This window comes from Lycium barbarum, chromosome 1, assembly GCF_019175385.1.
Source record: "Lycium barbarum isolate Lr01 chromosome 1, ASM1917538v2, whole genome shotgun sequence".
NCBI lineage: Eukaryota > Viridiplantae > Streptophyta > Magnoliopsida > Solanales > Solanaceae > Lycium > Lycium barbarum.
In genome coordinates, this window is record NC_083337.1 from 126,157,850 (window position 1) to 126,177,388 (window position 19,539).

Below are 19,539 nucleotides of genomic sequence, written 5' to 3' on the forward strand. Positions count from 1 at the left end.
GTGAATCGTTATTGCATGTTGTGAATGTGGGCTGTTTGGAATGTTGTGTGGGCTGTCCGGATTGGTATTGAACATATAATTATTGATGTTGGATTGGTTGTATGTAGTTGGTTTGGATACAAGAGAAAACGTCATCTAAACATCTAGAAAGGAGTTACTAACGTTAGAATACGTTTTGAATCTCCCCGTAGCTTAACCGTAGTTGTTGGCGTCTTAATATAGGTTGAAGTATTATTGGGCAGCGTATACATATTGTGTGGCGAATAAGCGCTAAAGGTATGTAAGGCTAACCCTTCTTTCTTTTGGCATGTCTTACATGTAAGTGATGAATGATATGAACTTTGGGGTAACTCTATTCATAGGTTCCGAATGTGATTCATGATTCTCGTGCTATTCATTCCATATGTACTCCATATGATTCCATTCTTAGACGAGTAAGGTCTAAATGTTTCTTGTGATGTTTTATTGATATAGTACTCCTATTCTGTTCCGAAGGGAACACCCATAAGGTGCCAGTTGGGTTGTGTATATGGTTTTACTAATGATTTCGAGGAAATTAGTTTTATACTAAAGGAAACATAAAGTTAGACTTTCAAAACCACTCCGAAGGGGGGTGCGAGGTTTTACTATTTCATTTCATTTACGACTTATGTTTACATTCCATAGCATCATCTCTTTGCATTGATATTGGTGGATTAAGTTTGTGTTGACATGATTGTGATATTAAGCCGGAAGCGGCTGCCCGAAGGGGCCATCATTATTAAGCCGGAAGCGGCTGCCCGAAGGGGCCATCATTATTAAGCCGGAATCGGCTGCCCGAAGGGGCCATCATTATTATGCCGGAAGCGGCCGTCCGAAGGGACTATTGTGATACTAGCCGGAAGCGGCTGTCCGAAGGGACCATTTTGTTAACATGTCGGAAGCGGCATGTGTGTGAGATTGCATTATTTACTTAAAGAATGTGTGTTGGATTGCATTATTTACTTAAAGATTGTTTTGGAGACTTCGTGTATATATTTATGTTTCTTCCAGCGAAGGCTGCAGGTAATGAGTAGATTGTGATCTCTTCTCTCCTAAATCAAATTATGATTATGATTTGTTACCACCTTACATACTCAGTACATTGTCCGTACTGACGTCCTTTTGCCTGGGGACGTTGCGTTCATGCCCGCAGCCCCAGATTGTTTGGCAGGTTAAGTGTATAGCTAGGATGTTTGGACGTCAGTTGGGATTGGCAAGTTCCACCTCATTCTGGAGCTGTACTGAGTCATGTATAGATAAGTATGATTACGGGTATGTCAGGGCCCTGTCCTGACTCATAATGTTCAGTTCACTTCTTAGAGACTTCTGCAGACAGTGTCCTGTGGTATGTTTGTCGAGATGTCGACGAAATGATATTAGTTGAGTCATTTATGGATTTTAAAAGAGTATGTATTTTAGATGATATAGCTGGGTCTAAAGTACTTATTGATTGAAAGTTTTCATAATCGTTATAGAGATAATGATTTCTATTTGGAAAAGTTTTATATTCATAAAAGTTTTTGAAATGATAGGTTTTAATAGAGCGGATGTCTAAGGGTTTGCTCGACTCTGATGAGAGTCGGGTGCCCGTCATGCCCTACCATTGCTAGGGTGTGACATGATCTTATTGGTCTCGGCCATCTTGCTTCTGCGATACGGCCAATAGCCGAGACGAGGTCCGAAGTATTGACATTGAAGTTGTACTCTGATATCCTTGGCAAGTCTTTGTTGCTAGTCGAGCTTCCGGCATCACTCCTAAATGAGAGGCCTCAACTGTTTGTCGGGCGTTCGGCCCGTTTATCGCCCCTACTCGAAAAGTGACTGGGACCAACCCTTGATTTTTCCGACCTGAAGCTTGGCTTTTCCGAATGAGAGTATGGCTGATACTTTTCCCTCGATGGTCTTGATTCCGGCTCGTAATTTTTTCTCGATCTCTCAGAGCTTTTGCTCATATTTATGGGCCCCGGGGGAAGTTCGAGTTGGTCATCCTCTACCCGAATCTTCGATTCGTATCTGTTATGGACATCTGCCCAGGTCACAGCCTCGTATTCCAGCAAGTTTTCTTTTAGTTTGAACGAGGCCGTCGAGCTCCGAGGATTAAGCCCTTTGGTAAAAGCTTGTGCAGCCTATTCCTCCGGAACCGGAGGGAGTTCCATCCATTCCCTTTGGAACCGGTTGACAAATTCACGTAACAACTCATCATCCTTTTGGGCTATATGGAAAATATCCGCCTTCCGGGCCTGCACCTTTTTAGCTCCAGCATGGGCTTTTATGAACGCATCCTCGAGCATTTCGAAAGAAGTGATTGAATGCTTGGGCAGATGGTCGTAACAAATCAATGCTCCCTTCGATAGAGTTTCCCCAAACTTTTTCAACAACACGGACTCAATTCATCCTCTTCGACGTCATTGCCTTTTATGGCACATGTGTATGAAGTCAGGTGCTCTTGTGGGTCCGTTATGCTGTCATATTTCTAGATATCTGGCATTTTGAACCTCTTCGGGATCAACTTCGGAGCCGCACTTGGAGGAAAAGGCCTTTGAATTTATCTCTTTGAATCTGGCCCTTTTAGAATAGGCGGAGCCCCCGGGATTTGATCCACCCAAGAGTTATACGTTTCCACCCTCTTCTCTGTTGAATCTACCCGTTTTGCTAAGGTCTCGAGCATCTTCAGAACTTTGGTGGATGAACCGGCTTCCGATCCATTACGTTCGACTCTCCGTGTTTCATCCCTCCTCTGTTCGGTGGCCCCTTTCGACCTCTCCGGAGCTGCCTTATCATTTTTGCTCTGCGGCTGAGCTATTGCAATTCCCTGCTCGGCTATAGCGGTTCCTTGTTCGTGCAACATTTCAAAAATTAAACGTAAGTTAATCTCATCCGGAGTATCCGGCGCTTTCCGGCCTTGTGCCCGGGATAAAGTAATTGAGTTATGAGTATTCAGGGGATCGATGGCCGGAAGGGCGGTGTTCTCCTGGTTGACAGTATTCTGCCAATCGAGGCCCTCTCTCGAGTTCACAACATTTGGGTCGGCTAGATCCGTAGGTGGATTTCGTAACCCACTGTTGTTCTCGTTTTCAGCCACAATTTTGTTGTTGTTGACATGATCAGACTGTCCGTTGTTTTCCATTTGGTTTGTTTTTTCATAAATTAGCAGATGATTTCTTAACCAAACGGGTAGGAGATAGAAGCAAAGATTAAAAAACCACTATTATCCTAGCCCCACGGTGGGCGCCAAACTGTTTACCCTGAATTTCGGTAACAATTGAATTTGTAAGTGATGTATAGGATATGTGAACAAACTTTAATCTATTTTGGGCTGATGTAGAATATGTATGGAATCGTATGCGATAATGTATATATGTAAATATATGTGTCAATGCCTTGAATATATATGTAGATATTAATGATTAAGCTAATTGTGTTGCATGAACAAGTAAGGCCAAAACGCCACTGATTCGGACCAAAAGAGAGAGAGAGAGAGCGCGCGCTTCAATATATATATTTTTTATTACAATGTTCTAGATCTCAAAAAAACTAACCCTAAAAGTAGGAAAATGTCCTCTATTTATAGTTTTGCCTCATGGGTCTTACATTCAACACAAAACCTTTTTTAGAATAAACAAACCCTAAAAGGATAAGGTAGGACCGTACGGTCTAACACTCATACGATTGTCAGTACAAAATGGCACAACTGTCTTGACGTTCCGCAACGGGTTAACCGAACCAACGGCCACAATCAATTCGGACATGGAGAAACCGGACTAACAGCGACGTAGAGTATGTTCCAGAGACACCGGACCAACAGATTTACTTCTCTTTTCTCGAATCAGCCTCATCTGGTGCAATTTTCCATCTAAAGAAAAGTCCGATCATACTCGTGCGCATTCGGTCATACCTTCGGCCCCGGTCTCACCGGTCTTACATATATCCTGTTTCCGTATACAGTAATCCCCACCAGTATTCAAACTTCAGTTCCGATACAATTGCGGCTTATAATTGTACAACTGTTCTTGCGATTTCCCAGTGCCAAAAATAAACTACAAGCAACACTTTTGTTTCGATGCCGTCGTGGAGAGCTCTCTTCAATCCGAATTTTCGATTGATGTGGAGATTTCGATGGATTGCAACAACACTTCCATTCACACAGATGAAACGCTAAGCAATCTCGTCGATGTTAGTATTCCAGAAGATTCGCCGAGCAAAGAGATGTTGACAGAATTTGAGCAATAGAAAGAGGAACAACATGAGCACCAGGTGTTTGATGAAATGCCAATTAGTGAAGTAGTGATGCCTTTTAAACAATTGACTTCTCTATTTGATGATTAGCTCAAAAATGAGGCCATGTGTTTTGTGGACTTTCCAACTGTTGAAGCTAAGGCTGTGCAAATGTATGCAACAAAGAGTAAAGAAGTGAAACATGCTGCGACAATTGGTGATTCAGAGGGTACATTTCTAGAGAAGAAAGATGAAATGATGATCGTTAAGGAAAGGATTGTTAATGCGAGTACTGAAACTGACACTAAACGGTATGAGTCTATTGGCGAAGGAAGGAAGTATGCGAGTGAGAAGCCAGAACCAGTACTTGGAAAGCCAAATGTACATGACGAGGCTTCTACTGTTTGTCATTCAACAAACACTATCCCTGAGATTACTGTAGCAATTGTGTCGCCAACAAAGCGGATTGATGTTGATAAAGATGTGCCACTCATGTTGAAGCCAAGTGACCAGTCTCCTCTTATAAGCATTCCAAACGAAACTAAGAATTATATGGGCTACGACACCTATTTCAATGTTCAGGAGGCCGAGAAGAGGGATACTGAAAAGAGTTGCAGCCCCTTAAATGAGGAAAAGCTTGAGGAAATGGTTGTTGTAGTAAACAAAAATGACAGTAGAACCATTCATCTTCCTACAACTACCATGACTGCTGCGAGTGTTGATAAGAATCACTTTGCCATGAGAGATCCTATCACTCCCTTGAAGTATATGTTCGAGAACAACATGGGTAGTGAAGTTGAGTTAAATGTCATAGATAAGAAGAATGATGAGTTGATCGAAAAGGCTGTTGAGTGTGCAGATGCAAGCCCTGTTCCAGCTCATTGCCAACTGCTAAAGAATGTATTTGCTGATCGTAAGAACTTCAGAATTTGGCCTGATCAAATGCACAAAGACACTCAATATCCTCTTATTGTTAATGGTGTATTACGTAAAACAGGAGCGACCTCCAAGTTTGTCGAGGTAAATTCTTTTGCTGAGTTCGTAAGGAAACACTGGTTCCTTTTAATTAGCACCATAACAGCCTTTGCGCTTGATCAGAATCACACGTGCAATGAAGACATGCAGGTTGCCTAGAGGCTGATGTATGTCTTATTAACTAATGCTTTCACTTCTAGAGTAATGAAAAGACAAAAGAGAAGTGGTGATAATCATGGCAGTGAACGTGTTAGTGTAATGTATAAGGGTTATGGACTTTGTAGTGTTGGTTACAAAGGAGAATTGGAGAATCCTGACTATAAAGTTGCCCTTGTTAATTTTCTTAATTGTTTAAAAGGGTTGAGTCTTTTACCCGCAAGGGTGGCTCAGTTGGTTGAGCATGGGGCTTTCATAATGAAAGTCCCAGGTTCGAAACCCCCTGCCTACGACAGCAGGGGATTTGCCTTCTCGGTTGAGCTCGTCGCACGGGGCTTGCCTAGTGCGGGTCGCTGTGCGCACCCGAAGGGTAGCGGCTGCGGGTTCCCATGTCATCAAAAAAAAAAGTTGAAACTTTTGGATAGCACTTTCTTCAGTTGTATTGCGGTGGGTTCTCAAATGTGTGCTCCAGCTATGAAAATAAGCTTAAGAAACCATTATCCTATTACTAATTAGACAATCACCAGGTACTCTAGTTGTATGGACTTGAATGCAACTTACTTGGTTTTTGAAAGGTTAGAGAAAATTGTGCAATTGGTTGTAGATGCTGCCAAAAGAAGCATTGGAACAGCAGCAAAAACGGGAGTAAACAGTGGTTGGGACAGTGCTATGAGCAGTGAGGGTTGTGACATTGGTGCCGCTATGGAGGATGTGGAGATAGTGAGACAAAACGAATTGACAAAGAAGATTGCAGAAAGTGTAGTTTGGAAGTGGCCAAATATGAAATCCCATTTTCTTGGATCTGTTGGTGATGCCAAAATTAAGGAGTGATTCTTACTTGTCTGGTTGTTGAAATTACCATGCCAATACCTTGAGAAACCTTGTCCCTTATTTGAAACAGAGATATTGTTGAAGGGTAGTGGTGCACACTTTTGTCGATGTGGTTCTGTTGACCAACACTTGAAGCAATTTCCTTCGGAAGCAGAGTTGCTGACTATTACTATTAATATTCTTCTTCTAGTGTTAGGAAGGGATCTTAAAGTTGGAGACTCTTATGTGGTCCCATTCTATACATGTGTGATTATTTCTTCATTTCCACTTATTACCCTTGAGGACAAGGGTGGCTTGATGGGGAAGTGGTTTGGAAACTTCCCTTTTGTTCATGTGCAAGACCATGCAGTCTATGTTCGTCGGTTGGAATTGCAATGGCAAGAAATCTCCATGAGCATGTCCTTATTACTGCTGGTTTGCACGTTGCAGAAGCTAACAACATATGGAAGTTATACAAGGGATTTAAAGCAACTGTTCTCCTTGCTGCTGAAACTAATGCTGAGCCAAGAAAGAAACAGAACCATCAAGTTCAGAATTTATTTTCTCAACAGTTTTCGGCTTCTAGTGTTGATCTAAGTTTAGCTCTTCCCCGTTACGAGGAAGGTATGGTGTTTCTTGAAGCACGGACAGAAAATATTGAGCCTACGCACTCCATGGTTTTACTGCGCTTCATGCTTTTACATGTCTGACAGTGCTTGAGGAAGAAAAAGTTATTCATTGCCTTGAACTAAATACTTGTGCGAGTGATAAATTAAGTCTTGGGAGTGCTGTGTTCATTTGGAAGCACCACAAATTCAAGAATATTAGGAGAGAAATCAGTATATCGAAATGGATATCATTGCATAATCTTGGTTTAAGGAATGGAGCTTCGGGAAGAGTGTACAAAGCTATTCTAAGCAGCGGTGAATTGGGTTGAGAAAGGCAGTGGCGGCGGTGAAGTAGGCTATCGGAGAGGATGGGCTGGGTTTTTCAAATTTTTTTAATTATTTAAATAGATTTTAAAATAGAGTTTTTGTTAAAATTAATTTTTAATGATTAAAAAAGAAAAAAAAGAAAAAAAAATTGGCCTTTCACGCTCTGTTTAAAGCAGTGAGCTTCACGCGTGTGCCAGCTAGCACGAGGGGGTTCAAATGGCACAGTTTATCTTATGTTCGGGGATTCAGATGGTCAACGTTTCAGTTGGGGGGTCTAGATGGAAAATCAGGACAAATTCAGGAGTCCATCTATGACTTTGGCCTAAAATTTAAAACTTTTGGAAGGGGTAATGGGGTATTTTGGGTTGGGGGCGTGGGGGTGTAGAAACCCACAAAAGACACTAAAAAACTTCAAAAACAAAAAATGTTAGGGTTGGGGATTGGGAAGGGGGTGTTGGTGTGGTATGGATTCCACGCAAGGGGAGAGGGGGCTGATGAGGGATGTGGTGGTGTAGAAAATTTAGAAAAAAAATTAAAAACTTCAAAAAAAAAATGTTGTGGGTATGGGGGTTGGGTTGAAATTGGTAAGACTTGGATGAGTATTTTCCGAAAAACGTTTTCTATCAACCAAACGAACATGAAAAATAAATAAGAAATTCACTTATTTTCCACTACCCAAACAAACATGAAAAGGTTGATACCGAACACACTTATTTTCGTAAAAATTCACTTATTTTCTAGGAAAACATTTTCCTCCATACCGAACACACCCTAAGCGCGCACAAGTTCCAAAAGCATACAGAAGGTTGATTTGCCCGCACTGAACTAGTGGTACATTTTTATAGCAGGAGCACACTTCAAAACCCAACTCACTAGATTAAACCACGATATAGAAGACCAATCACTTGAATTCATTTGATGCTGTCTCAATAAAAAGGTTGAATTACTAAATTCAACTCCAAAAGGAATTGTCCAACAAAGTTCAAGAGAGAAACAAGAATGCAAGCTAAATTAATCCCAAAGAAGAAGAAAGTTGTAAAGTCATAGCAACAATCACACCCTTCCTTATCTGCCTTATTAACAGCCGACTGGTAGGTAAGACCAGTACTAGAATCTCCCAAAACAGCTAGCAAGGCGTCGTCAGTGCATCCATCAATCCAAAGAATCACCTCAGCCTTGGCATGTATGGAGAAGCCAGCACAAACAGAATTTGAAGCAGAATGAGCATACATGCAAGAGAAAATCTTTCTTTGCTGCTCACCTGAGGACAAGAGGACAAAAAAATGAAGATAAAATGAGATCGCGCAGAGCAATCCAGCACACATCAAAGACTGCGCGGCAAGTACCTTCAGCCTCCACCAATCATAAATTAGAGGTTAATGCAACCTCATCATAAATGCTGCACTATTCATGGTAACTCGATCATACCGCCTAAAGACAACAATACAGAGTAACTTAACCGTATTTTCTAAGCACGGTCGTTACAGTCATGAGTGATAGCTAGCTACTTTGACTATTGATCAAGCACCAGATTTAAAATAAAACCCTGTTATATCCCACACTGGCTACTCCAATTTGCATAAATATTGTAGGCCAAGAATTTCCAGTATCTCATACTTGCTGTCCGCATTCACACTAGCGCAGACAAATGAATAGCACATGACTGCCGGAACACGAACTGTCATCACAAATAGTAAGATCTACCTCTTTCCTGGTTTTGAGCAGTGTATCTACTGTCCACTGGTTGCTTGCGAGAACTAAAATCAGTAGGGTATGGAGCATTATATCCCTGATTCACATTAGCTACATTACAATTTACCTGCATATTCACAACCCCAATAAGTATTATACAAGAAACAAAGATGAAAACTAACATTGAAGAAACTTGCCTTACCAAATCAGAACGAATAACTTGCTGGACGTAATGTTCAGGGAGATCATGCAGCTGATTTTGTTCGGCAACTGGTTGACTTCTCTCTGAAGAATTGCTTCCATAACAGAACTGTCGCATTTCAACATCAGAACTATGTGGTACACAGAAATCGCCCATCATTACTCGTGCCGTTTCAAATGTTTCAGCAGAGTGACTCAGAGGGATTTCAAGATCTTTGAGCTCCAAATAGGGAACATCTTGGAAAAACATGGGGTTATGACTACAGTCAGTTCCCTGAGTTACGGAAAGATCAAATGTTGTTTGATCTAGTTCTACACAGTTGTCAAGGCTCTCAAGACCGTTGTAGATATCATTCTCATCAATGAAAGATGCCGCTTCAAGATTCATATCGTTAGGACCCTGCAGACAAATGAAAATGGATCTAATCACAGTATGGTTGATCAAAACATATAGCAATTGCCTCAGATTTTCTGGGATACTAGAGGCTAAAGAGCTGTTACAAACAGGAGTCAGACATTGTAAACATAGACATATGAAACAGGCCTAAGTTTCATAATCCCAAGTCTTGCAACTTGACAGTTTCACAGGTAAACAAAAAGGGTAAAGAAATTCTGTATAATCTAGAGTTTAATTATACCCTTGGTTCCACATTTATGCACTAATTTCTCAAAGCCAAGCTCCAATATATATCTTTTATCTGCATAATTTGGTTTTTAAAAGCTTTATTTATTTGACATTTCAAATGTTAAAGCCATGCTCAGACTACATATTCACTATTACTTACTCCAGCACTTGTTAAAAGAAGCAGAGAACAAACATAGAATAAAGAAAGAGGAAATTATTAGCTCAAGAGCATTGACAAAGACCACTAACAAAACATGCATGGTGGAACTAAAGGTTTATCTCAATGAGCTCAATAAACTACCAGAGAATACGTACCAGATTATTCACATTTCCAACAGGAAATATAGCAGGATCTTCAGTGAAATTGTCAAAGAGATGAAAGATGTCATCCTCCACGTCCTGAGGCATTTTCTGACCGAAGAGCTCAGCGGAAGATGGGACTAGTGCAGTTGAAGGCCAAAGAGATTTGTTTCCTGGGTCAACCATGGTGGTAAAAACAGAGCAGCTTAGGTTGGCAGGCATTGCAGGTACAGGAGTTACATTGGATGAATTAGGTTCAGTAGACATCTCATGTATGGAAGGCTGAGTAAAAGGTGGATGCATTTCAGTAAAAGTACACCCAGATGGAGTTCCTGGGTCAACCATGCAGGTCACAATTGAGCAGGTTTGATGGTTAGGTAGAGGTAAAGAAGGAATACTGGAGGGATTGTGTTCAGCAGGAGCCTCATCATCTTCCCAATCTTCCTCCTTAAATGGTGCTCCATACTGTGCTCCATTTTTGGGACCTGGTCCGCTCTTCTTAAATACTTTGCAAAGCACGTAAGTGTCCTATTAAAAGAAGAATAATGACATACTAATAATTAAAAAAGACGGTCTTCAAATACTAAAAGATAAGACTGATATATTAAACATACAAGTATTCAGGAAACTATGAAAAGCTTGAACTCGGATGTATCTGTTTCAAACAATCAAGGTAGTCTAAAAACTGTGTAACATAGCAAAATTTAAATGGTGCATCACATTAAACATACAATTCAGGAAACATGGATTTTCTTTCTAAATATAGGTTGAAGGTGTTGAAATACAAAATTAGAGATGCATTTGACACCAGAATCACTTGTATAGCCATGTGATGATACTAATGACCCATGCAAAGGACCTGTTATCCCATTAGATGCTTTAACTAAAAGGAAGGGATTGGGCACATCAGCAACTAATATTTTGAAAGGGGAAAAAATTGAAGTCAAAATACAAAGCCAGCAACGCTGGTTACAGTGACAGAAGCTTATGGTGAGAAGGGTTTTCCAAAGCTGCCGAGAGAAAGATAATGGGAAACCATATCATTAACCAAAAAATACGATAATGTGTAGCTTGAAGAATCAAGTGAATGGGTATTGCATTTCATTAACTAAAAAGCATAATTTCAGTGATTAAATTGAGAGAATAAATCCAATGCCAACCAACTGCTTTTTTATAATAAAGAACTATTTGGAATTATTTTTGAGTATCTTTATGCAGCCAACATATAAAACCAATTCTCATATTATTATTTTGTAGAATTATATAGATCAAATTTAAGAAAAGAAAACTATTTGAAGCTTTTAATTTCTTTTATGTAATCTTGTACATACATGTACCCTTTTTGATTAAGTTGTCATTTTTTAGGTTACTTATACACAAATTCTTCTCGTGGTTGCGATGAATCAAAGTTATTGAAATGAACAGGCAGAGCTTAATAAAAGTATTACGCACAGGTTTACCCAAGATGAGAGTTAAAAAAGGTACCAGAGGAATTCCTGTATCTGCCATATCTTTATCTTCAAATCTATACTCATGAATAACCCAATCCATTCTCTGCCCTCGCGGTGCATTACCCTTGTGGAAAACCAAAGTCTTAACAGATCCAACAATCTTTTCATTGTAAAGAACAGGTCTATCCTTGCCAGTAGTTTTCCAGTATCCAGTTTCAGTAGCACGATTCATCCTGGCTCCACTAGCATACTTTTTCTCTCTTGGGCAAAAGAAATACCATTCAAGATCTTTACTTTTGTAGCAACATTTGTCTGGAAGAAGAACTACAAACATTATGAACAATTGAACATGCACAGATAAGCAGAAGGAAAAAGGGAATTGCAGACCACTTGGCCCTACACTCTGAAGAATCATATAATAAGGTTGTCGTCAGAGTATTAATTTTTTTTTTTTCCTGAAATAGGAAGATAGGCAAAGGGAATTGCAGACACTTGGCCCAGTACATATATGGATACTAAATCTAGACTATACAATAACAATATACCCAGTGTAATCCCATAAATGAGGTCTGGTGAGGTGTTGTGTACGCAGACTTAACCTTAAAAAATATGTACATTAGAATATATAGGCGACGAGATTTCCAAAAGATCAAACTTTAAATAACATTGTTGCAATAGATGTAAATCAAAATGTGATTTCTATATAAAGCCATCCTTCAGGTTGAAGAACACACCATTTATATGCACTTATCAAGATTATCAAGGAGTATGCCATATATACCTGGAAGATCCCATGGGGAGAACTTGTAAATGTTGAGTTCCGATATGGCTTCAAAAGGGATTTTCTTCCCCATAATCTTCCGCTTGAGATAGTACATTGTCAGCTCAACATCAGTAGGGTGAAAGCGAAACCCTGGTGGAAGCTTCGCCATTCGAAAATGGTAAAAAAACCGCACAGCCAAATTAAATTGAAAAAACACGGCACTAGTAGGTCTCAGTGAATCAAATTATAACTAAAGAATGTAAGAGAGCATATATGTAGTGTCAAGTCCAATGCCGAAACAATATCTTTCCAGAGCACCAAGGTCTTCTTCGATTCAATGCAGCCCAAACAAAGTAGTGATGCTTCTGGTTGATGCTAACAGACATCTGGTGTGCAACACAAAACCTGTTCCATATCAAAAGCCTCAGAAATACAACAACATGCCCAGTGTAATCACACGAGCTGGGTCTAGGGGGGGCAGAGTGTACGCAAACCTTACCCCTACCTTTGTGAGGTAGAGAGGCTGTTTCGGATGGACCCTCGGCTCAAAATAAAATAAGGCAGCAAAATAGCTAGATACAAAACAAATGAAAAACTACGCGATACCTAAAAGCCTCAAAATACAGGTTCAAAAAGAACTGCACAAAGGCACAGAGGGCAATAACACAACACTAGTGCAGATCTTGAAAGAGTTAAAGAGTGCCAAATAATGGTGACGGAACCCTAGCGAGTACAATAAATACTATTTTTTTTTGCACAAAAATAATATAAAATAAAATGACTAATTAATCAACAAGGAAAGAGATACAAAACAAATGCAGCAACAGATAGTAGTACTACAATTGAAGAATAAAAAGCTAAGCCATAACTAAAGGGTGCTACTAAAAATAAGAAACTAGGCGATAACTAAATAATACTACTAAAAAAGAAAGGCACAAAGGCACAGAGGCAATAAGACTAGTGCAGAATTTGAAAAGAGTGACAGATCACGGTGACGGAACCAAGGGCGAATTTGTGTGTAAGTTTTGGGTCACGTGAACACATGGTCACTCGACTAATCTCGATATATTATGTGTATAATTCTGAAAATATATCTAATATTAACTAAGTGAACACATGGTCATAATAGGCTGAGTGGAGCACTAGTCAAAGGTTATCTTTGTATTCTCAAGGTCACGGATTCAATCCCCAGCTCGGGCAGCTTTTTAAATTTTTGCTATTATTTTCTAACCCTCTGTTTGGATGGTTGTTTCCCGTGGTTCATTAATGTACAGTATGGCATGGTACAATATGATGTTGTATTGTATTGTACTGTATTAATGAACTCAATGTTTGGATAGACTGTATCGTTTGTTGTGGTTTAATAACATTTGTATTGTTTGGTTTGACTGTATGGTACTGTATAATAACTTGTAAATTTACTAAAATACCCTTAACTCTTAATTAGAAATTAGTTTATATATATTAATAAAACTCAGGTAAAGAATAAAATAGGAACTTTAAAAAATAAGTAGGTAGTGAGTGGGGGTGGTGGAGGGGTGGGTGGTTGTGGGATGAGGGTGGGGGTAGTGGCTGGTAGGGTGGGGGTGAGTGGTTGTGGGGTTGAGTGGTGGTGAGAGGTAGTAGGTGGTGGAGGGGTGGGTGGTGTGAAATGGATGGTTGTGGGATGAGGATGGGGGTAGTGGGTGGTAGGGTGAGGGTGAGTGGTTGTGGGGGTGAGATTGGGTGGTGGTGAGGGGTAGTGGGTGGTGTAGGGCAGGGGTAGGGGTGGGGTGGGGTGGGGTGGATTGTGGAGGGTGTGACAGTGGTGGCGTGGGGGTGAGTGGTAGGGTGGGGGTAGGTTGGGGTGAATGGTGAAGGATGGGGTATAATGGGAAATGAAATACGTAACCACGGAAAAACCACCAAATCCGTGGTTACAAAAATTGGGACTTTTCATGATTATATAACCATGGGATGAACCACGAATTTACATCACCATACCACATAATTTTAAGAACAATAGAAACAAACATTGATTTCATACAAAACCATACATTAATGAACCACGGGAAACCACCATCCAAACAGGGGGTAAAGCTACCTTTTACCATTGTAATTATAAAACAACTTACTACTTAAAAAAATGTAATTAATTATCTTTTGCTTGGGAAGTCGATGCCCCAATAAAAATTTATATCTTATCTTAAAGCAATGGCGAACCCATCCTCGTGAAATCCTGAATTCGCCTCTGGACGGAACCCTAGCGAGAACAATTATTACTGTATTTTTTTATTTTATTTTTTGCAGAAACAAAATTAAAGGAAAATAGACTAATTAATGAACAAGGAGAAGCAAATCAAAATAAGAAAATGAAGAATAGAGAACGATACAATACAATAGTTAACATAAAATGAGACTTTCCGATGAATCTAATGATACCGATACAATAAAATTAAAGTAACAATGAAAATTTAAACTAACAACACAGTACAATACAATACAACACAACCATCTGTAACACAACACTAGTGCAGAGTTAAAGATTAACAAATCACGGTGACGGAACAACCCTAGGGAGATCAATAAATACTGTATCTTTTTTTTCACAAACAAAATTAAAGGAAAATTGAGTAATTAATGAATAAGGAGAGCCAAATCAAATAATAAAAAGGAACAAGAATTGAGAAAAAGGAACGAACCGGAGATGCGCTAACGAAAGAGAGGTGGAGGCGGAGGTGACGATTAGTGGGGAGAAATGAGGGCCAAAATGAAGAGCTAAATAGGGTTTATATAGCTTAGAGTGTAGTGTTAGCGTGTAGCTTCTTCACTAATCTAAACCTTTTCATTGGCTCATTAATTTGTCGGATCGAATGATACTCCCTCCTGGTAAAAAGAGTATCTACTGAGGGTGTATCCGGTATCGATCAAAATGTTTCCATCCAAAATGTGTCTTGGAAAATTAAATAAATTTCTCTCTTATTTTCTCATAAGATTGCGTATCACTTAACATTTAATAAAAATACATTTAAAAAAATAAAATTAATTTTTTTTAATTTGATAAAGAAATACTTTTTTGAACTATAATATAAAAGCTAAATGGACCTCTTTTCAAATCGAATAGAGTAGTAAATTGGATGGACAAAAGGGTCAATTTACTCTTTAAGAGGGTCCATAAGAAAATTCTTCACACCTTCTATTTTTTTTCCCCGCTTTATTTTATTAGTACGAATAACTTAACTATAGAAGAGATGGAAACATTATCATTGATTTTACTATTGGGTCAAAATCATGCTTCATTTATGCATCTTTTACAAAAGTCGTAGTTCTAGAATCTTCTAAAAAAATTAAAAAGAAATTATCTTAAAAATGGGAAGGAGTCAATACAATTAAATTATATTACCCGAAGCGATTATTGAAAGGCTTATGTGTTTGGTTTGAAGAAAATTATTTTCCAACTAAAAATATTCCTAGAAAAGTAAGTAATTTTTTTATTTATTTTTTAAAGCCCCCTAATCTATATATCTACTAGTCCAGTGAAGCCCATGCTGAACTCGGGCCCAAGATCAAGGTAATAATGCACTTCATAGGTTTTAACTGGAAAAAAAAAACAATTTGTGTACGTTTCTTAGGCACAACTCTTTTAAGATGATAGCTTCTTAATTATGTATTATTCATTTTTCAAGTTTTTAATCACATAATTAGATAATTTACTGAAAGAATTGTTATAGGAAAGCAAGTTTGCTAGGGAATAAACAGATATCAAAGAGACAAAGATAACTTGATGTTTAGTAATATAATTTAAAGTATGCAAAATGATTTCAAACTGACTATAATCATATATTGAAAAGAATATTTTAATATTTTATGAATTTGTGAGCATATAATTTCTAGTCAGAGGCAGGAATAGCATATTTTGGTATTTATTGATGAATTACTCATAATTTCATGTGACAATGGTTTATGCTAAAACAAATATGATGATTAAAGTCTAGGTTTAGATGAAATTAAAAAAGAATTGAATTCATTAAAACAAACTTTAAGAATTAATTTAGTTTGTCATTGACTCATTGATGTTTTATTCTTAAAAGAAAATTCTCTTACTTAATCAATTAAGGATTACTTGATTTCTGACAATTTAAATTGTTTGTAAGAAAAGAAGGATGTTATTATCAATATATTGAGGAGTTGATCACTTGGTAAGCATCTTTTCCTCTTTTCTATCCCACTTAATTAAGCAAATTGAATAAAATTTAAAGTTTTTTCTTTTAGTTTCCAGGATTTTAATCTATTAATTGTTAAGAAGTTTTAAAATTTATTTTCTATTTTATAATTGTATTATATCATTAAATCTAACTTTATATTTTTAGAATAATTTCTTTTTACTAAAAATAAGATCAAGAGAAATTTAGTGGTGATTAAAAATTACTAAAGAAAATTTAATCGACCGAGTACTATTCTAGTACCAAATGAGTTCTTCAAAGTTACTATCATCACCATTTTAGATTATTTTTGTGCATAGTTATTTTTATCCGATGACATCATCACTTTTCACAACTTTTGAAGCATTTTTAAAGGGCTCAAAATTGATTATATTTACCAAATTGATTATGTCAACCTAAGTAAAAATAAAATAAAGTAGGGGCAAAAATAAGACATAGAAAAAATATATGCTATCAAAAAGGGTTTGAATCTAGATTTATTGGAAATATACTTAGGTACATGAAGTAATAATAGTAAATTCAAGGGTAATTTGAAAGAGCAAATCATTTTGGTTGGGACAACCAAATAGTTACAATGTAACTAAATACTACAAAATTCATTATAGTATCCCTTATATATAGTAGTAATATAAATATACAAAAGGCAGGACAAGAGCCCGTTGACGTGGCATAACAGAAACGCAAGGATCCTATTTATCTTTTTTCACATTTTTTTGAGGAAAAATCAACTTTTTGAGTGCTAAAATAATTAAACCCGCCAATAAAAGACACTGCTTCGCCCATTGCACCCCAAAAACTCCGACAAGGAAAAAAAAACTTTTTATCAGATCTCCTTTATTTCACCATCAAACTCCCTATTTTTCTTCCTATTCTCCATGTTCTGCACATACAGGTAACCGATTTTGAATTTGCAGGGTAATCGTCCTTTCGGATTTACGGGGTAATGGATCTTGAAATCTGGTGTTACACTTTATATCAAACTTTGCACCTAAACTTAACCTCTTTTTCCCAATGACTTTCAAATTCCCTCCTCACTTTGAAATTCTTCTTCAAGGCGCACAAAATCTCCACAGGCTAGGCAGGTATGTTGTTTATCCATTATCAACCACTACTTTTATCTTCTAATGCATCAAATTTTTCCATGTTGATTTCCTACTGCTTCTTTCATTTACTTACATTACGACTCCCATATGATATTAAAAAATTCCCGACTTCAAATAGTACATGACAATTGATTGTGTTACTAAATATATGTCACGCCCAGTCTCGACTATGGCGGACTACATTCTACATGCAACTACTATAACCTTGTAATGGGTGCACGTGACATAGTAAAGTCTGACAACCTGTAAACATGAACTATATGATGCTCTGTCTGTATAACTGAAAGTAAAACCTGTACATAACTGAACCTAACCATAGACGTCTATGAAGCCTCTAGGATAACTAAAACTATACAACTAACATGTTGTATGGACAGGGCCCCGACCTACCCATAATCTCAATTCATAAAAGTACAAGACCTGACTCAGCTCCAGGAAGAAATGGAGCTTACACCATCTTGCTGAACATTTGTACTATCTAGAATGCACACCTGCCACTCGGTAATCCTGAACCTGCAATGTGAAACATAACACATGCAGCGCCCCTGACCAAGGGACGTCAGTGCAGAAAGATTGTACCGAGTACATAAGGTAGACATGAAACATATACAATAAAATAGAAGCTTAGGAAGAGCAAATGAAAGCCAATTAAATCAAACCATAACTGAGGACTTTGTAACTTACTATGGAAACATATATTAGATCTTACTGTACTTCTATCTCTCTGAATCTTCTTACAATCTTTTTGATGATATTTTTTTGGGTCGCTATGTGGAGCGACGTTCTGGGGTCGTTCACTATAATACTTGGGATCACTGTTCATTACATTCTTTCTTTACTTTCCTGTAAGCCCTACTTGGCCAAATGAATACAACATATGATATCAATGCAATGAAGTACATATGAAATGCTCGAGGTAGCACCTATGTATGTCATAGCCCATCCATAGGAACCATCTGTATATGCATAGCCCCGTAGGCAACTGTATATGTATAGCCCTGAAGGCAACTATATATGCATAGCCCCGAAGGCAACTGTATATGCATAGCCCCGAAGACAACTGTATATATATAGCCACGAAGGCAATGGTATAATTGTGCGCCTATGCGTTTCATATTTCGTCCATAGGCAATACCATCTCTGAACATACAATGAACGTGATGCAATGCAATGCAGTAACTTCTTATATGACATGCGTAATATATATACGTTAAGCATTCTGGGAAACTTACTCTCTAGCTTTTGGGAGCACGTAACTTATTCCTTATAAACTGATCATCCGTGAAACTATCTTTTTATCTTTTATGAGACTCATGAAAAGGAATGACACTATCACGACCCAACTAATGGGTCATAACGGGTACCCAGAGCTGGCTACCGAGCACCACTCATCATGCTAACTATCATATCCAACCTGAACATATATATATATATATATATATATATATATATATATATATATATATATATATATATATATATATATATATATATATATATATATATATATCTTGCTATGAAGGATCACTAAATATCTCCCAAAAATATGCATATATACGTAAGCCCTCACGGCTACCAGAAATGATATGCAAAGTATACACTGAGAGGTCACATAACGTCTACTACCCACACATATGTATCTACGAGCCTCTAACTGGAGTACTGAACATAAGGACAGGACCCCGTCATGCCCGAATATGTACATAAAAGAATATATCAACAAATGGCACCTTCAGAGTAGTGGAGTGCTCCTGTGAATCTGCTGAATAGCTCCTAAGAATCTAGGCCGCCTCCCTGCCTACCTGTGGGCATGAACACAACATCCAAAAGAAAGGACGTCAGTACGAACAATGTACTAAGTATGTAAGGCATATATGATAACATAGTAAAGAAATACAGAAAACATAAGAAGAGTGATAGCTGTACTGGTTGCCTCTGGAGGCGGATCATGCATGCTCACTTACATCATAAACAACACCATGTCATGTATACATATATAAACTGTCTGCATCACTTATCATCATTATGCCGCGTCCGGGATGGTCATCTCACACCGCCCACTAGTGGTGTCATGTCCGGCCAAATAGGCA

The 19,539-nt window shown here is 38.1% G+C and overlaps 1 protein-coding gene across 3 annotated transcripts; it reads right to left on the reverse strand.

Annotated features, from left to right (window-relative positions):
- Positions 1-8,002: 8,002 nt before the first annotated feature.
- LOC132637552 (NAC domain-containing protein 82-like) lies at positions 8,003-14,996 on the reverse strand. Of its 3 annotated transcripts, none has more exons than XM_060354624.1 (7): positions 14,826-14,996; positions 12,163-12,549; positions 11,416-11,705; positions 9,946-10,458; positions 9,007-9,405; positions 8,817-8,931; positions 8,003-8,373 (listed from the first exon to the last, which is right to left on the reverse strand). In XM_060354624.1, exons 2-7 carry the CDS (start codon positions 12,311-12,313, stop codon positions 8,039-8,041), a joined length of 1,803 nt encoding a protein of 600 aa, XP_060210607.1. In that variant the 5' UTR covers positions 12,314-12,549; positions 14,826-14,996; the 3' UTR covers positions 8,003-8,038. The 3 variants fall into 3 exon arrangements, with proteins under 3 accessions (XP_060210607.1, XP_060210610.1, XP_060210615.1); XM_060354627.1 differs by having other exon boundaries at positions 11,416-11,693; positions 14,826-14,994; XM_060354632.1 differs by lacking the exon at positions 8,003-8,373 and having other exon boundaries at positions 8,800-8,931; positions 9,002-9,405.
- Positions 14,997-19,539: the final 4,543 nt, after the last annotated feature.